Source organism: Brassica rapa, chromosome A04, assembly GCF_000309985.2.
Source record: "Brassica rapa cultivar Chiifu-401-42 chromosome A04, CAAS_Brap_v3.01, whole genome shotgun sequence".
In the NCBI taxonomy this organism is placed as follows: Eukaryota; Viridiplantae; Streptophyta; class Magnoliopsida; order Brassicales; family Brassicaceae; genus Brassica; species Brassica rapa.
The window spans coordinates 5,494,327-5,509,900 of NC_024798.2; the positions used below are offsets into that span (position 1 = coordinate 5,494,327).

Genomic DNA, 15,574 nt, shown 5'->3' on the forward strand with positions numbered 1-15,574 from the left:
TGTTTTCAAAACTACAGTGAAACCTCTATAAATTAATAATGTTGGAACTACACCAAAACTATATTTTTTTATTAATTTATAGAGATATTAATTTATCGATATACTAATTGAACCAAAAACTCAATTTGACACTATAAAATTATATTATTTTTTAGAGATTTTTAGTGTATATTAATTTATAGAGTATTAATTTAAAGATGTTATATTGTATCTAGTTTTCCACATTCTTTTTGTTTATCATAATATATGTAAGTTTACATAAGAGGCACATCGAGAATGAATAAAACATTTTTTCATTAAAATTTTGAGATTATTCTCTTTTGTTCATCTTGAACATTTTGATTGTTTTTTTAACACTAGATATATTATGCTATTGCAAACTCGGATAAATATTACAGACGATTCTACAGCCGTAAATTATATCTGCCTTATGAAGATTCACGTCTGACTGCATCACCTGAGCCACCCTATCGGATCCACCCTTGACGATAATCCTTGCGCCATGCTGCAAATCTCTTGTAAGTTGCTTCTGCATTAATTCGCATAATTCCGCTTTCTCCAAGAATCGAAACCCAGACCTGTTGGTGTAGAAACATTAATGAACCCTTGGTCAAACCACTAGACCAAGGGGCTTAGTCTTATCCTTCAATCAAACTACTGATCATTAAGTGTTCATATCTTGAAGATCTAGTCAATTAGAGGCCTTCCGAAATCTTTGTGCCACTACTCATTCCATTATCGTTGGTGTTCGTAATCCATCGACCAAAGGCCTATCCAAATCGCAATCAACAAAGTGCATTCCTTAGACCGGATGCTATCAAGAAGAAAGCTAGGGTTTTTCAAAATGTTCTCTCTTTTTTTTTGAAACATTTTATGTAACACTTTTTAAATAACACCTATATTAATTTCTGAAACCCTCCTTCAGTGGTTAGCTTGCTGATTCAAAATTACTAGCTAAAGCTTAAAGATTATTGCTTGTAATCATTATTTATAACATTTTGTGTAAAACATATCATTGCAGCAAAGCCAAAATTGACGCTACTCTCTACAGAAAATGGATCTCACAGATTTGACATCTCTCATTTTCTGTCATTATTGTAACCTTGAAAAGTAATCATCACTGTCGACCTTTTGTAATCAAAGTGAAATATCATTTTGTTTTCTTTTCTATAATTTTTTTTATAGTCTCGGGTACAAAATGCATAAGGTGAATCTTTTGATTACGACAAAAAGAAAATATTTATGTTCTAGAGAAAAAAAAAAAAGAGAGTTAAAAAAATGAAGAGATGAAATATTCCAAACCGTTTGAACAAAAAAAAAAGAAGAAATATTCCAAACCGAAAAGTATCTCCTCCTTTGAACTTTTTTAATACTTGGCGGTACTCCGGGTAGGGTCTAAAAAGTCTCTTGAAAGTCACGGGGAGCAGCGAACTTGAATTGTTTTTGGCTCTGGATAATGAAGTTACCAAAGTACAAGACACCAAAGTAACTTTGCACTATGTATATAGTACTAGATATGAACCCGTGCCTTGCAACGGATTTTGTTGGATGTTTTAATTTAATAAAGAAATCAATAATTTTATTACACTTTTAGGATTATTTTTGCATATAATGTGTGAGACTTATTTTATAATTAAAAACTCGTTTTACACATAAATTACAGTTAATATTTATATTTTATAATCATAGTGCATATGTGAATTTTTATAAATTTTCTACTAAGTGCTAGAGAAAACACTCATACCTATAACTTTAAACCCAACCCAACCCGAATTAAGAATTAGAATATAAAAAAATCGAAAGTTAAATAAGGCCAATCGAGTCAATGACAACATCATACACTTTCTTATTTAATAACTTAATATTTTATTAAACTTATCTGATGCTTAATAATTTTCTTAATTCATTATTTCTTTATGCCATAACAACATTTTAATTAAAAATAAAGTAGAAAAATATTACATAGTAAAAAAAATGTAATAAGATGGCGATTAAACTTGATTTTTTAACAAAATGCATATAAAAACCACTTCAGTGACAATAATAATAATAATAATCTATTTCTTATGACCAAACATAAAAATATATATCAGACATGTGTATAATATTTTTATGACCAAAGATATATAAATAGCAATTATGAAGACATCCTAATTTTTGCTTTTGTTAATTAAATAGTTTTAACATCATACTTGTCATCAATTTTTTTTAATTATTATTACATAATTTTACAATTTATTTTTGTTTAGATCTTTTTTAAAGGGATCCTTTTCATTTACAATCAAATATATTTTTATATATCAAATACTCTTTTACATTTTTGTTTTAGGATTTTATGAAAGGAAAATTACTATCATATAACCTTTTACAATTGTCTTATGTTTAAAAATTTAGAAAAATTAAATTGTTATCAAATAATTATTTCTTGTTACTATTAAATAAGTTTAAAAATACTATTTATACAATTCATATCTAAACTAATTTTAAACATATTGACTAATTTTTTAGTATCATGTTCATCATCAAATTATCTATTAAAAACATTGCGAAATAAAGTTTTACAATTTTATTTTGGTCAAAACTTAAAAATATGATACAAAACTCTTATGTTTATGATTTTTTAAAAATATATCAAATATTCTCTTACAATTTTTTAGGGCTTTAGAAAAGAAAATTAATATTAAATAATATTTTAAAATTTAATTTTTTTGGGGATTTATAAAAATAAAATTACTATCAAATAATTATTTCCAGTTAATTAATTATTTTTACCAGTTGCTATTTTCAAAATTCATTTTTTCAATATCCCTAATATTGTAACAATTTTTCTTTGTTAATTAAATAATTTTTAGTATCAATGTATCATGTTTATCACTAAATTTTAAATTTTAAAAGTGAAAATTACTATTAAATAGACTTTTACAATTATATTTTGTAAGGATTGTTTTAAAAAAAAAAAAAGAAAACAAAATCTTATTTGGTCAAAATTAAAAAAAGGAATATTTTTTTTTCACAAATCTCTTTTATTTAGGGTTTTAGGAAAAATAAAGTTATTTTCACATAATGGCCGATTTTTATTGAAACATTAACATATAATATTTTTATTAGCACATGTAACAATCATATCGGATGAAATATTTGAATTTATTTGGGTGTATAATTTTTTAACAAAAATTACCTATGAAAAAGGAAAGTTAGTTATTTATAAGAAAAATAATATTGCTTTTACATTTTTATTTTATTGAGAATTTTAAAAAGGAAACTTACTTATTTTATAATTATTGTTCTTTAATATTTTTCATTAAATTTTTTTTGTATTGGTTGGATACTATAATTCGTTTATGTTTAATATTTTTGTACAACTAATTTATTTTTAATACAATTTTCTTTTAAACTGATTTTATATTTTCTCTTATACGTACAAACATATATTTTTCATATTCACAGATACTCATGTATGACAACACATCATAATTGGAAAAAAAATTGCGTTACCATCATAAAATGTAATAAGATTATAAAATTTTGAGTTTTATCAAGAAATTAAAATAAAATACTTAGATAATACTTTTCTCGTAAATAATATTTCGTTTTGTGAAAATAATATGTGGAAACTTAAACCTAAATATAGTTGTGAAATATTTGTAGCTATTTTTTGGTTTTTAATTTTTTAACATACAATTACCTATAAAAAAAGAAAGTTTGTTATTTATGGTAAAATAATAGTAATAGTTTTACAATTTTCTTTTGTTTAGGCTTTTAAAAAATAATTATTACTTATTTTATAGTTAGTTTTACTTTATGATATTTATTAAATAATTTCTTGTACTTGTAGGATTTTGATAATTCGTTTTTTAAATTTTTTTAGTTAATATTTTTCTTTCACAATTTTCTTTCTTTAGTATCTTTAAAAACGAAAAATTATATTTTTTTAAACAAAAAATAAATTTACTTTCAAATAATATTTTATAATTATTTACTTGTTTAGGATTAAAAAAAATAAAAATTACTATACCATAATTTTAACAATATATAATTGTAAAAGACTATGTAATAGTAATTGTTCTTTTCCAAAATTTTAAAAAGAATTGTAAAAAGGATATTTTTGTAATAATATATAATATTTTTAAATCTTAAAAAAAAGATATCATATTTTTGACACATGTCACAATCTTAAAAAAATTATTGACACATATCACGATCATGTTAATTAGCAACTTTGAAAAACCAAGCTTTATATAATAAGATATACAAATGTGTACATGTTGAATTTTTTTTAACAATTAGTTTCCAAGGTTTTCTAATTATATATGATTACCATCTGAATGAAAAATGGGAAAATTGTTTTTTTAGAGCAAAAAATGATAATTATGTACCTTTAGACTAATCTCATATACTTTATGTCCTATTAGGCTAATTATTTTCAAAATGGCAATAATGTCCTTAAAATTGTAATTTTTAAATATAATAAATAATGAATTCGTTTTTTTTGTTTTTTTTTAAATCGATTTTTTTAAAAATATGAAAGTGAATATTCCCAAATATTTTTGGTTCCATATTTTTAGGAACTGATTTCTTATCCGTAGAATAAAACTAATCTGTAGAAATCGGTTTCTACAGGTTTTTAAAATTATAGTAATATATAGATTTTGATTTCTACATGTTTTAGATTTACAGTAAATATGTAGAAGTCAGTTTCTACGTGTTTTAGATTTATACAAATATGTAGATTTTGATTTCTAAAGATTTTAGATCGGTAGATTAAGCGCAGAATGTATATTCTAAATATTTTTAGAATACTCTTATTTACGTAGATCACATATTCTAAACATTGTAGATTCAATGAAAAAAGTGGATATCGTTTTCTACTTCGTAGAATGTCATTTCTACTTTATTTAGAACATAATCTGAAATTTATGATTTAAACATTTTTAGAACTGAAAAAAATACCACTAAGTTCATATAGGTATTTTATCAATAGTTACCATTTTCCAAAAAAAAATTGTTTGTAAAACTATTTATTAAATTTATTTTCTAAAATATTAAAGGGTATTATAGACAAAACTGACACAAAATAGATATTAGTCTAAAATGACATAGTTATCATTTTTTTTGCTCTAGAAAAAGAATTTTCCCATGAAAAATATTAACTAAAAATTAAGATTATTCCAAAATCAAATATTTAGAAATAGTGAAAATTCTGGCATTTGTTTTTACTTTTTTACCAGGAAGGCGTCTTGGCATCTACAAAAAAAAAGAATCATTGAGTGGATCATCGATATCCCACATAGAAGGGACTCATCAATATCCGAACACATTGAGACGGATCGATCGAATCCAGTTTCTGGATCTTAACAAAACCTTAATTATTTATTTTTAAAAATTTATTTTAATTCTGGATTTTGTAAAGTGAAGATACTAACGATCAGTTGGTAACTAACAAATGTCACGAAACTGATAATGATTAAGGATCGTTGATTGTGCGAATTAGTAATGAGCCAATGATACTTGACATTTTTAAAAAAGCTCCATAAATATTGGGCCCACTCACCGATCAGGCGTTTGGTTATTTATCGTGAGTGGGCTTTTGCTTTGCTTCATCGTTTTCCAAAACTTTAACTCACAACAACAAAAGAAAGAAAAGCAAAACTCGTAACTTCTCCTCTGTTAAAACCTAAAACTTTTATCTTTGGCCAGAGCAAAAAAAAAGAAAGAAGAAGCTTCAGCACATCATGGATTCTCAGGACCACATCAACACACCACACTCTCCAGGTTCCTTCTTAATCATTTAACAATGTTCTTTAGGGTTCTCTTCCCAATTTTAGATCTTTCAATGTCGTAACATTCTCGTGTTTAAGTTGATTTCTCACTTCTTATTTTTTTTTTGTTCATCTCTTACTTTGTTGTCTCTTGTGACTTCTCCTTGTCAGATTTGATTTCTCATTGTGTCTTAATTTCAGTCTGTTCATGTTTTCTTTAGTCAATGTGCATAGAAAAATATTCTTTTTAACTATAGATTTTCGCTTTCTTTTTGTAATTTAAAAAAAAAAGTAAATTTTGGTTTTTGCAATAATGGCTTCTTCTTTTTGTCTTTTTATGTCTATATGATTAATGGGCTTTCTGATTCTCTTTTTCAAGTTATTTAATCAAATTCTTTTAAGAGTTTAATTATATGGACACTGAAGATCTTTTTGTAATGTTGCAGGAGGTAAGAGCCATGTCTGCACTAAATGTGGTTGGAGTTATCCAAATCCACACCCTAGTGCTAAAAACCGGCGTTCACACAAGAAAATTTGTGGAACCGTCAAGGGATTTGAGATCCTTGATTCCGAAATGCCCAACCAGAATCTTGATTTGCAGGAAGATCCTAGCTTGGATGATGAGCAAAAACTCCCAAGTAAGGACATTTGTGATTTGGATGAATATGTAGAAAAAGTACTTCATATGTTTCTTCCTTGATGCTAATGTTGTATGTATGTGTAATGAGCTTAGGTCCAAGGGTTGCGGAGAAAGCTGATGAGAAGATTGGGGAAGAGGATGTTTTTGCAGATGCTGTTTCTGAATTTTCAAGATCTGACTCTTTCAAGGAAAAGGAAGAGACAGCAACAAATTGTATCGCTAAGAATCCTGGTGAGTTTACTTTCTTTGATAAAGAAAAACAATTCAGGGATGATGTTACTTTCTGATCCTTGGTTGTATCTATGCTATGCTGCTTTAATGTGTTAGGTAGGTTCTGTTCATCAAGATTTAAAGCGTTGGTTAAGTTACATTTAATAATTTTATGAATTACCAAACCTCTAAGATTATCTTATGAGAAATTCTCTAGGATAGACTTTAAAAAAAAGTTGTCACAAATATAAACCTTAAAAATAAAAATTACTAAAATAGACTTAAATGTTTTATCAAAATAGGGGTTAATTAATCTAGACATTATGGTTTAGAGTTAAGGGATGGGGTTTAGAGTTTAGAATTTAGAGTTTAGGGTTTAGGGTTTAGAGTTGAGGAGTGGGGTTTTAGGGATAGGATTTCAAATTTTAAAAAATTAAAATTTTTAAAATAAAAAATACTATTTTGGTTATTTTAGTTTTTGAGATCTATTTTTGTAACAAAAACTTAAAATGGTCTATTTGAGAGAGTTGCCCTTATCTTATTATCCAGGTCAATTCAGTTCACTGAGTCTTCTGTTTATAACACATTTCTTGGTTTTATTCCCATTTGGGCTTTCATGTTCAGGTGAAACTCAGCCGGGCAACAAAAGCCCTGAAGTGGTTCAAGAGAGCTGTGAAGTTCCACCTGTGGAGATCCCTGACAACTTCCCAAAATCTGTTGAAGCAGCTTCAGGGAATCAACGAGGTGGAGAACCTTCTATTGAAGGACACTCCCTGGCATTTGTAACTCTGAATGATTCATCACAGGTCGTTGAAGGTGGTGGTGATACCATATCAGATGTTGGGTTAGAGACAGATTGCAAAGAAGATTTACCTGATGAATCTGAATCTAAGTTGGCATCTGCATTAGGAAAGAGAAAGGATACTTTTGATTCATCATGGAACGATGAAGTGATTTACTCGGACGTGGAGGGTCCGCATGGATTTGCTTTTGAAGAAATTAGTATGATGCATCCTGGTGAAGCTGAGTATACAGTTAGTGATGATAATGTTCCGGTTAATACAGACCAAGTTATCAGCACCAAACAATCTGCTTGTGGTGATATAACTTTTACAGAAAATGCTGCCGTCTCTCTGGATGGAACCAAACATGAAGATGTTGAATCGAATCTTCCTGAGACACCTAAGGGAGAAGAATGTGAAACCGGTACTCGTAGTAAGGCAGAGAACTTAAGCATTCAAACTGAAGGCATAAGTATTGGCACTGAAGTTTCTTCATCAGACAAGCTTCTATTGGAACACAAAGCTGAACCTCAAGGCCAAACAGCTGTGGAAATATCTAAGGTTAGCCCTGAAGATATCAAAATGAAAGCCGAAGAGGGTGAATCATCTTTTGGTGTTTCCCAAGACACTGTTGAATCAGAAATATTGGAAGCCTCTCTACCTGAAGTAGTTCCTATAGTTGCTGACTCGAATGCTGATCTGATTCGTTCATATCTCACTGAACATGAGAATGAACTTATTCAAGCAAATGTTGTAGCTGAGGAGAACAGCCCAAACAGCAATCTGATCTCTGTATCCGCTTGTGCTGTTCAACATTATGTTTCTGATGCAAACGATCAGAAGAACAGCTCACCAGGAACATGTATAGACTCCATTCCCGAAATTGGTGCTGAAACCTGTGAAAGTAATGATGAAGCTCGCAGAGAAGAGTTAGTGGAGGAAAGCAGTTTCATAAAAGTAGCAGATCCAATAAGCAATTTTGCAACTGATGAATCTGCTCAAACAGCTAATAATCAGAAGTTAGTGGAAAGCGGAAGGACAGAGTTCAATAGAGTAGTTGGTGGGTTGGGGGTTATTCAAGCAAATGAGATTGACAGTGATGTACTTAAAGCGCACAACTTGTATGCTGAGGTCCCTGTGACTATTGAGTCAAATGACCTTCGAGATTTTGGGAGACTGCAGAATCTTTCAGAAGCACACGTTAGATCTCTGGTTTCAAGTCCGCTTGTCACTAGAAACAATAACACTTCCAATGCGTTTGCGTCTACTTCAGGTATGTCAGCTATTTCACCTTTATTGAACTCAAAAGGGATTTGCTTATGTGTAATTGTGATAGCCACGCCGATGTTTGATGGAACAGGACTTAGTGAAAACGGATCACAGTCATCATCACTTGCTGTTGCTCTGTCGGAAAACCAAGAGATCACTATGGAGAAGAGAGCAAAGGAGCAGCACGTCCCTCTGAAGAACCTTCTGAGTGAAGCAAGGTCACCAAGGCTAGCAGCAGCGGAGGCAAAAAAGGATAACATACCGAGAGTGAGTTCGATATTATTGGACCAAGAGACATCCCCTGAAGAGGGAGGCCGCTGGCCAGAGAGAAGAGAAGTGAGGGAGGAGTGGAAGTCGCCAGCAAAGTATCCAGTGGAGTTGAAGAGAGAGGAGAGGAAAGTGAAAGGAAGACCCTTTTGGGTCCCATTTGTTTGCTGTTCCTCTGTTAAGTAGTAGAAAGCTCTATATGTTGTGTTACTCTTTAAGTAGAAGACTTTGACTTTTATAAAGAAGGCTACAAGTTTGGTTACTGTAGGAGCTTTTATTACTCATGAGTTGTATGACTGGTTTTTATTTCTTTTGGTTGCGCATAGATTTACAATGTGTGTTTGATTAGATGTTCCAAGTTTGAATCTTAAGATACTAAGCTGTTAGAAAATAATTGTGGATGCACTGTATATTACAGAACACAAAGTCTACAATTAATCAAAAAACTGAAGGTGAGCTGTTTGAGTCTGATCAATTCCATACCGAATATGGAAAATTGATGAGAGATCAAACAAGACCCTTCATTTGTTACATCAGAAGAGTATGAACACATTAAAAAGTAACTAAGACAAACAAGTTACAAAGAAGTTAACTAATAAACCATACTGTCTGTTGTTATCTTCAAGACTGCAGAAACTGAGTGAGAAAATCAGAGAAGTTGATGTCATCTTCATTCAAAGCAGAGACACCATCATCACAAGCCACCGAGCTCATTGCAATAGTAGTCTCCTGAAGCTGCTTATCAATCCCGTAATCTAAGCTCATCTCTCCAGTTGAATAGGTGTTGTTGTTGTCTGGACTGGCACAAATATCGTATGGGAGAAGGAGCGGTTGATCCAAGGGCTCTGTCATCTTCATCGTCTCGTCGTTGTTGTCAGAAGAATTCATAGACTCGAAATCAAAATCTAAATCTAAATCCAGATCAATTAGTTGATCAAAATCAATCTCCTCCAACGAGTCATTGTTGTTGTTGTTGTAATCTAGGGTTTTGTCACTGGAACCGGACCGGAGAACTAGGGTTTGTTCCACCGTGGGTTCTGTTTTCTTCTTCTGTTTCTTCAGAGGAGGCTCTGCCTCTGCCTCTGCGTCTTGAGCACGCAACTCATTGATTTTTGACAACAACCTAGACATGGAGTTGATGGCAAGGGACAGTTCTTGGGGGCTCTTAGATTTGAGAAGAGCATCGTCCTCCCACCACTGAGGCAACCCTAACTCTTTTCTAGCGAGACAAATCCCAAGGTCCTCGTGATCATCTATTTCTTCTCGGACAGCAGGTCTCTCTCCCGTGAGAAAAGCGGTAACGATGGAGTCAACCGAAGAGTGACCGAAGGAGAAGAAGCTGACGTTGGAGTTGGAAGAAGGAGGTGTTGCCAACACGGCGATCTGTGCGTCGGTGAGAAGACAGAGCTGTGAGACTTTGCTGTGGAGACCGTAGCTTCGTTTCGTGAAAGTCGTTGCCGCAGATTCGCGTTTCGTGATCCTCTCCATCGTTGCCTTCCTCTTTGTACCACCTTTCACCATTCTTCTCTGTTAGTGAAACCAAGAATATTCTATTCTGATGCGAGTCTGTTCGTTTACAAGAGAGGGAACGACATCAGTTACTTACTCCTATATGTAGACGACATTATAGTCACTTCATCGTCCTCCCTCCTCACTTCAAAAGTCATCACAGCAATGAAGAAGGAATTTCCTATGACTGATGGTGGTCTCATCAATTCATTCTTGGGCATTGCTGCTGTACACAACGACAGAGGCTTGTTCTTGCATCAAAGCCGCTATGCGGAGGAGATCTTGCTCCGGGCTGGAATGCAAGATTGCAAACCGGTTGCTACTCCAGTGGACTTAAAGTCCAAACTCGCAGAGGACGTAGGCAAACCGCTTGCCAACCCAACTGAATATCGAAGTCTCGCAGGGGCTTTACAATATCTAACATTTACGAGACCAGATATTGCATATTCAGTTCAACAAATTTGTCTATTCATGCACGATCCGCGAGACATACACATGCAAGCTCTACGTCGCATTCTACGCTACTTACAAGGAACAAAAGACAGAGGGTTACAACTACTAAAACATCAGAAACTTTCGTTGACAGCTTATTCAGACGCCGATTGGGCCGGATGCCCTTCTACTAGGCGCTCAACGTCGGGGTTTTGTGTGTTCTTAGGCGACAACCTTCTATCCTGGTCAGCAAAGCGACAGCCCACAGTGTCTCGTTCGAGTGCCGAAGCCGAATATAAAGGGGTCGCAAATGCAGTAGCTGAAGCGTCCTGGCTTCGCAACCTACTCCTGGAACTGCATTGCCCTCTCCGACACGCCACTATTGTGTACTGCGACAACATAAGTGCTGTCTATCTCTCGTCAAATCCAGTGCAACATCAACGTACTAAGCACATAGAAATAGACATACACTTTGTTAGAGAAAAAGTACAAATGGGCGAAGTCAGAGTCCATCACATACCGGCGGCTTCACAATATGCGGATATTTTCACCAAAGGACTACCCACCTCCTTGTTCAACAGCTTCCGCTCCAGTCTTGGTGTCAATACAATCGACCCTGCGACTGCGGGGGGGTGTTAGTGAAACCAAGAATATTCTCGAGAGAGATCTTTGCGAGAGTGATTTTTTTGTTTTGTTTAGCGTGTGGACAAAGCAAAGTGATCGATGGACTCTGATCTCTCTCTCTCTCTCGGTATATATATAAGTCAACAAATTAGTGATGGATTGGATTCTACGTAAACGGTAATAAAATACGGAAAATCTTATTTCGATTCTGTTGTTCCAAAAAAAAAAAAGGAAAATCTTACTAAATGTCGGCGATCCGGTTTAGTTCAACCAATTATAGCCTTTTGTTTTCTTTTCATTTTCCCGCGTTATTACTAGAGTCCAAGCCGATGCCGGTTTACTGGTGATCCAATTCCAAACCTAATCAAGAAGAAAACCTCTTAACCGATTTTGTAATACCTTAAAATCGAACTCAACGTAAACAATGTAGGTCAAAGTGGTGCCGTTTTTCAATTAACAGAACGGAGCAATTTGTCTACTCACACACACACTAGTTTGTTGATATTCTTACGTCACATAGAATACAACACCACCTGAACTCAAATATCGATTATACCCCTGTTCGTTTTACAGACGCCGCTAGTGGCGTCAGCGGCCAACAATTACCCTATCAAAGAAAAAAATCCGGAGCTTTAAAGACGCAGTCAGCCGCAAGCTAATAATCGGGAGGCAAGAAACCGGTGTTGCCGCTGTCGCTGATATTATCAGTGTTCTCTTTACCGAACTTTATTTGCCGCCGCGTCAGAATAACAAATCTGTTTTGTTGTGTGTGCCCTAACTGTACCGATAATTTAGAGCCGCAGTCGCATGCCGCCGCGTTGATAAAACGAACAGAACAGCGCTTATGTTCTTCAAAATCTTATTTCGATTCTGTTCAAAAAAAAAAGAAGAAAAATCTTACTAAATGTCGGCGATGTATGTAACCCAACATCATTTACTAATTCCGGTTTAGTTATTTTAGTCAAACCGGTTTAGTTAAATCAATTATAGCTTTTAGTTTTCTTTTTTTCCGCGTTATTCATAATAACGGTTTATAAAACCGGTTAGTAACTTGAACTAATCTATTCCGGTTATTTAAGTGGCTTTTTTTGTTTATAAGTCTTTTCTTTTCTTTTCTTTTTTGGACAACAATAAATAGGACGAGAGCAATTCGATTCGTTTCAACGCGATTGAGCTCGTGCTCAAAGCATATTCAATTTGATGTCGCTTCTTCACCGCGACTGTTGTCTAGCCTAAGGTGCTTTGTCTTCCTTTTCTGTCTTATTACACAATTTTGTATCAGTAACACCATTCCTCTTGTTGATAAAAGTTTGGAGAGTTGTTCCGTTTCATCAATGATCTATTTCATTTTCTCGGTGTATGTTGTTTCCACTTGGGAGTCCAAATGAATTAGATACGACCAAATAAACATTATAGTTGCAGACTTCACCATGATCATGGATTGATGAATATGTTTCTTACAAGTCGGAGTAAAATAATGAGTGAGTTACCATAAGAGACACTTTTGTTACTTTTGCTTTACAAATAGACACTTTCTACTTGGTGGACACAATTCATGAAACGAAAGTGTGTTTTGTACCAATATGTCTTTTACGGAATTCAATGAGAAGAAAGCTAGTTGGAAAGGAAGGCATTAAGTTGGTTTTTAATGATTATTTTATTATACTTCCTCTGTTCCTAAAAGTAGGATGTTTTGCAGAATTTTGATGTTCTAATATATAAGATGTTTTCATTTTTCTAGGTAATTTTTGCTTTATTAAAAACTGTGTACCCAATAATATTTTAATATTTTATTTTGTAATTGGTTGAATACCATTAATTTATAGTTTTAATGATACTTTCTAGACAAAAAGTAGTTTTCTTAATATATGTGTTTCTATCTAAAAATCTTATATTTAGGAACAGAGGAAGTAGTAGATAGTTAGGCAATTAATAAGAGTTGTTTTCATAGGATATCCAGATTCATTGTGAACCACACATGAATATGTCCAATTGCGTTGCTCATTATTTTTTTTCTAAATTTAATTGTACTTTTATAGTTTTTTTGGGTTTGTTTCTCTGTTCCTTTTCCACCACAGCCACCATCTCAATATTCTTCATCTTCACATCTTCGACCTCCACTGTATCCACCACCACCTCTTCCTTTTGAGTAACCACCTCCGTATTCATCTTTTATATATCCATATATAACCAACCCTCACATTTTTCACCTTCACTGTATCCACCACCGTTTTTTCCTCTCGAGTAACCACTTCCACCATCATTGTATCCACTTTTGTATCTACCATCTTCGTATCCACCGTCTCCGCCTCTGTATCCATAACCATCACTGTAAGTCAAAGAACACGGCCGGTGATGACGGCAATGACAGTGAGGGATGGCAAAGAAGTCAACAAAAGAGGAACTTCATTTTGTCAATAATTGTGACTTTGTGGCTTTCACATATCCCAATAAATACTCAGCGTAAGTAGAAGAGAAGAAGCATCCCAAAACAAGAAAACAAAGTGAGAGAGAACAAGAGATCGAAGAAGAAGAGAGAGTGCAAGAAACAAAAAATAATAATATTTTTTTCTCACAAAAATACTTCTTTAAGAAATTACGAGTAATTTCTTGAGTGTATTGGGATCGGGTGTGAGTTGAGAGCTTGTAAAAATTTTCCGGGTTGATAATAAAAGATCTGTAGCAGGTCCGGAGACGTAGGCAACATTGGCCGAACTCCGTTAACAATATTGTGTGTTTTCCCGCTCCCATAAATTCGGGTTTCCGCAAAATTTGACCGCGCATTTCCTAACAACTGGTATCAGAGCTTGAGTTACGGTGATCGGTCAAATTTTTTGCGGAGTTACTATCACGTGAACAGTAATTCGTGAATAGTGAATTTTGTCGGTAACATTGGTTTGTCGACAAAGGTGTTCTAATACACGGTGGTTCCAAAAACGATGGGAGTAGAAGACGGTTCAGCGTACAGTATCGGAAAATTTTACGGTACCAATTATGCATTTTGGAGAATGCAAATTGAAGATTATCTGTACGGAAAGAAGCTTCATCAACCGCTGAACAAGAAGCCTGAGAAGATGGATCAGGATGAGTGGGAGCTGCTTGACAGACAAGTTCTGGGTGTTATAAGGTTAACATTGTCGAAAAACGTTGCTCACAACGTTGCGAAGGAGAAGACCACAGAAGGACTCATGAAAGTTCTCTCAGATATGTATGAGAAACCTTCGACAAACAATAAGGTGTTTCTCATGAAGAAACTCTTTCATTTAAAGATGGAAGAAGGTGGCCTGGTCACCGCACATGTGAACGAGTTCAACACAATTGTCAACCAACTATCATCGGTTGAAATCGAGTTTGATGATGAAGTACGAGCACTGATTTTGTTGGCATCTCTGCCAAATAGTTGGGAGCCAATGAGGGCAGCAGTTAGTAATTCTGTGGGTACTCAGAAACTTAAATTTAATGATGTTAGAGATCATATCCTTGCTGAGGAAGTTCGAAGGATAGACTCTGGGGAGGCATCAACGAGTTATGCTTTCAACGTGGAAAACAGAGGGAGAAACCCAGATGGAAATAACCGGAGTAATGGCAGATCGAAGTCAAGGAATAGACGGGGTCAGTCCAAATTCAGACAGCCTGCAGAGTGCTGGAATTGTGGAAAGACAGGTCACATTAAGAAGAATTACCGAGCACCACCGAAGAAGGAAGACAACAAGAGAGCCGAAGCCAATGCAGTGACACGTGAAATCGCTGATGCATTGGTAGTGTCTGTTGATTCTCCGAGAAAAATTGAAGCTCATGATGGAACTGCAAATACCACCAAAGCATCAATCTCCTATGTCGATAGCCCAGTCGATTCATGGGTGCTTGACTCAGGAGCGTCGTTCCACACCACACCGCACCATAACATCATGGAAAATTAAGTTGCGGGAAATTACGGAAAGGTATATCTTGCTGATGGATTACCTTTGGACATAGTTGGTATTGGAGATATCAACTTGAAGATGTCAGACGGACGTGTGTGGAAGAATACGAAGGTCAGACATGTGCCAAAGTTGATGTGAAATCTGATCTTTGTAGGTCAA

The 15,574-nt window shown here is 33.9% G+C and overlaps 3 protein-coding genes across 4 annotated transcripts; 2 read left to right on the top strand and 1 right to left on the bottom strand.

Annotated features, from left to right (window-relative positions):
• The first annotated feature begins 4,626 nt into the window (after window positions 1-4,626).
• Window positions 4,627-9,275, top strand: LOC103863557. The gene is made up of 5 exons (XM_009141295.3): window positions 4,627-5,772; window positions 6,206-6,397; window positions 6,493-6,630; window positions 7,234-8,664; window positions 8,752-9,275. Exons 1-5 carry the CDS (start codon window positions 5,733-5,735, stop codon window positions 9,111-9,113), a joined length of 2,163 nt encoding a protein of 720 aa, XP_009139543.2. The 5' UTR covers window positions 4,627-5,732; the 3' UTR covers window positions 9,114-9,275.
• A 67-nt stretch (window positions 9,276-9,342) lies between these two features.
• On the bottom strand, window positions 9,343-14,385 carry LOC103863673 (agamous-like MADS-box protein AGL97). 2 transcript variants are annotated; one of them, XM_018658135.2, is made up of 2 exons: window positions 11,527-14,385; window positions 9,343-10,455 (listed from the first exon to the last, which is right to left on the bottom strand). In XM_018658135.2, exon 2 carries the CDS (start codon window positions 10,446-10,448, stop codon window positions 9,549-9,551), a length of 900 nt encoding a protein of 299 aa, XP_018513651.2. In that variant the 5' UTR covers window positions 10,449-10,455; window positions 11,527-14,385; the 3' UTR covers window positions 9,343-9,548. The 2 variants fall into 2 exon arrangements, with proteins under 2 accessions (XP_018513651.2, XP_009139672.2); XM_009141424.3 differs by having other exon boundaries at window positions 9,343-10,450; window positions 11,522-14,385.
• LOC108871619 (uncharacterized mitochondrial protein AtMg00810-like) lies at window positions 10,602-11,507 on the top strand. Its single transcript, XM_018658311.1, has one exon. The coding sequence runs from the start codon at window positions 10,602-10,604 to the stop codon at window positions 11,505-11,507; it is 906 nt and encodes a 301-aa protein (XP_018513827.1).
• Window positions 14,386-15,574: the final 1,189 nt, after the last annotated feature.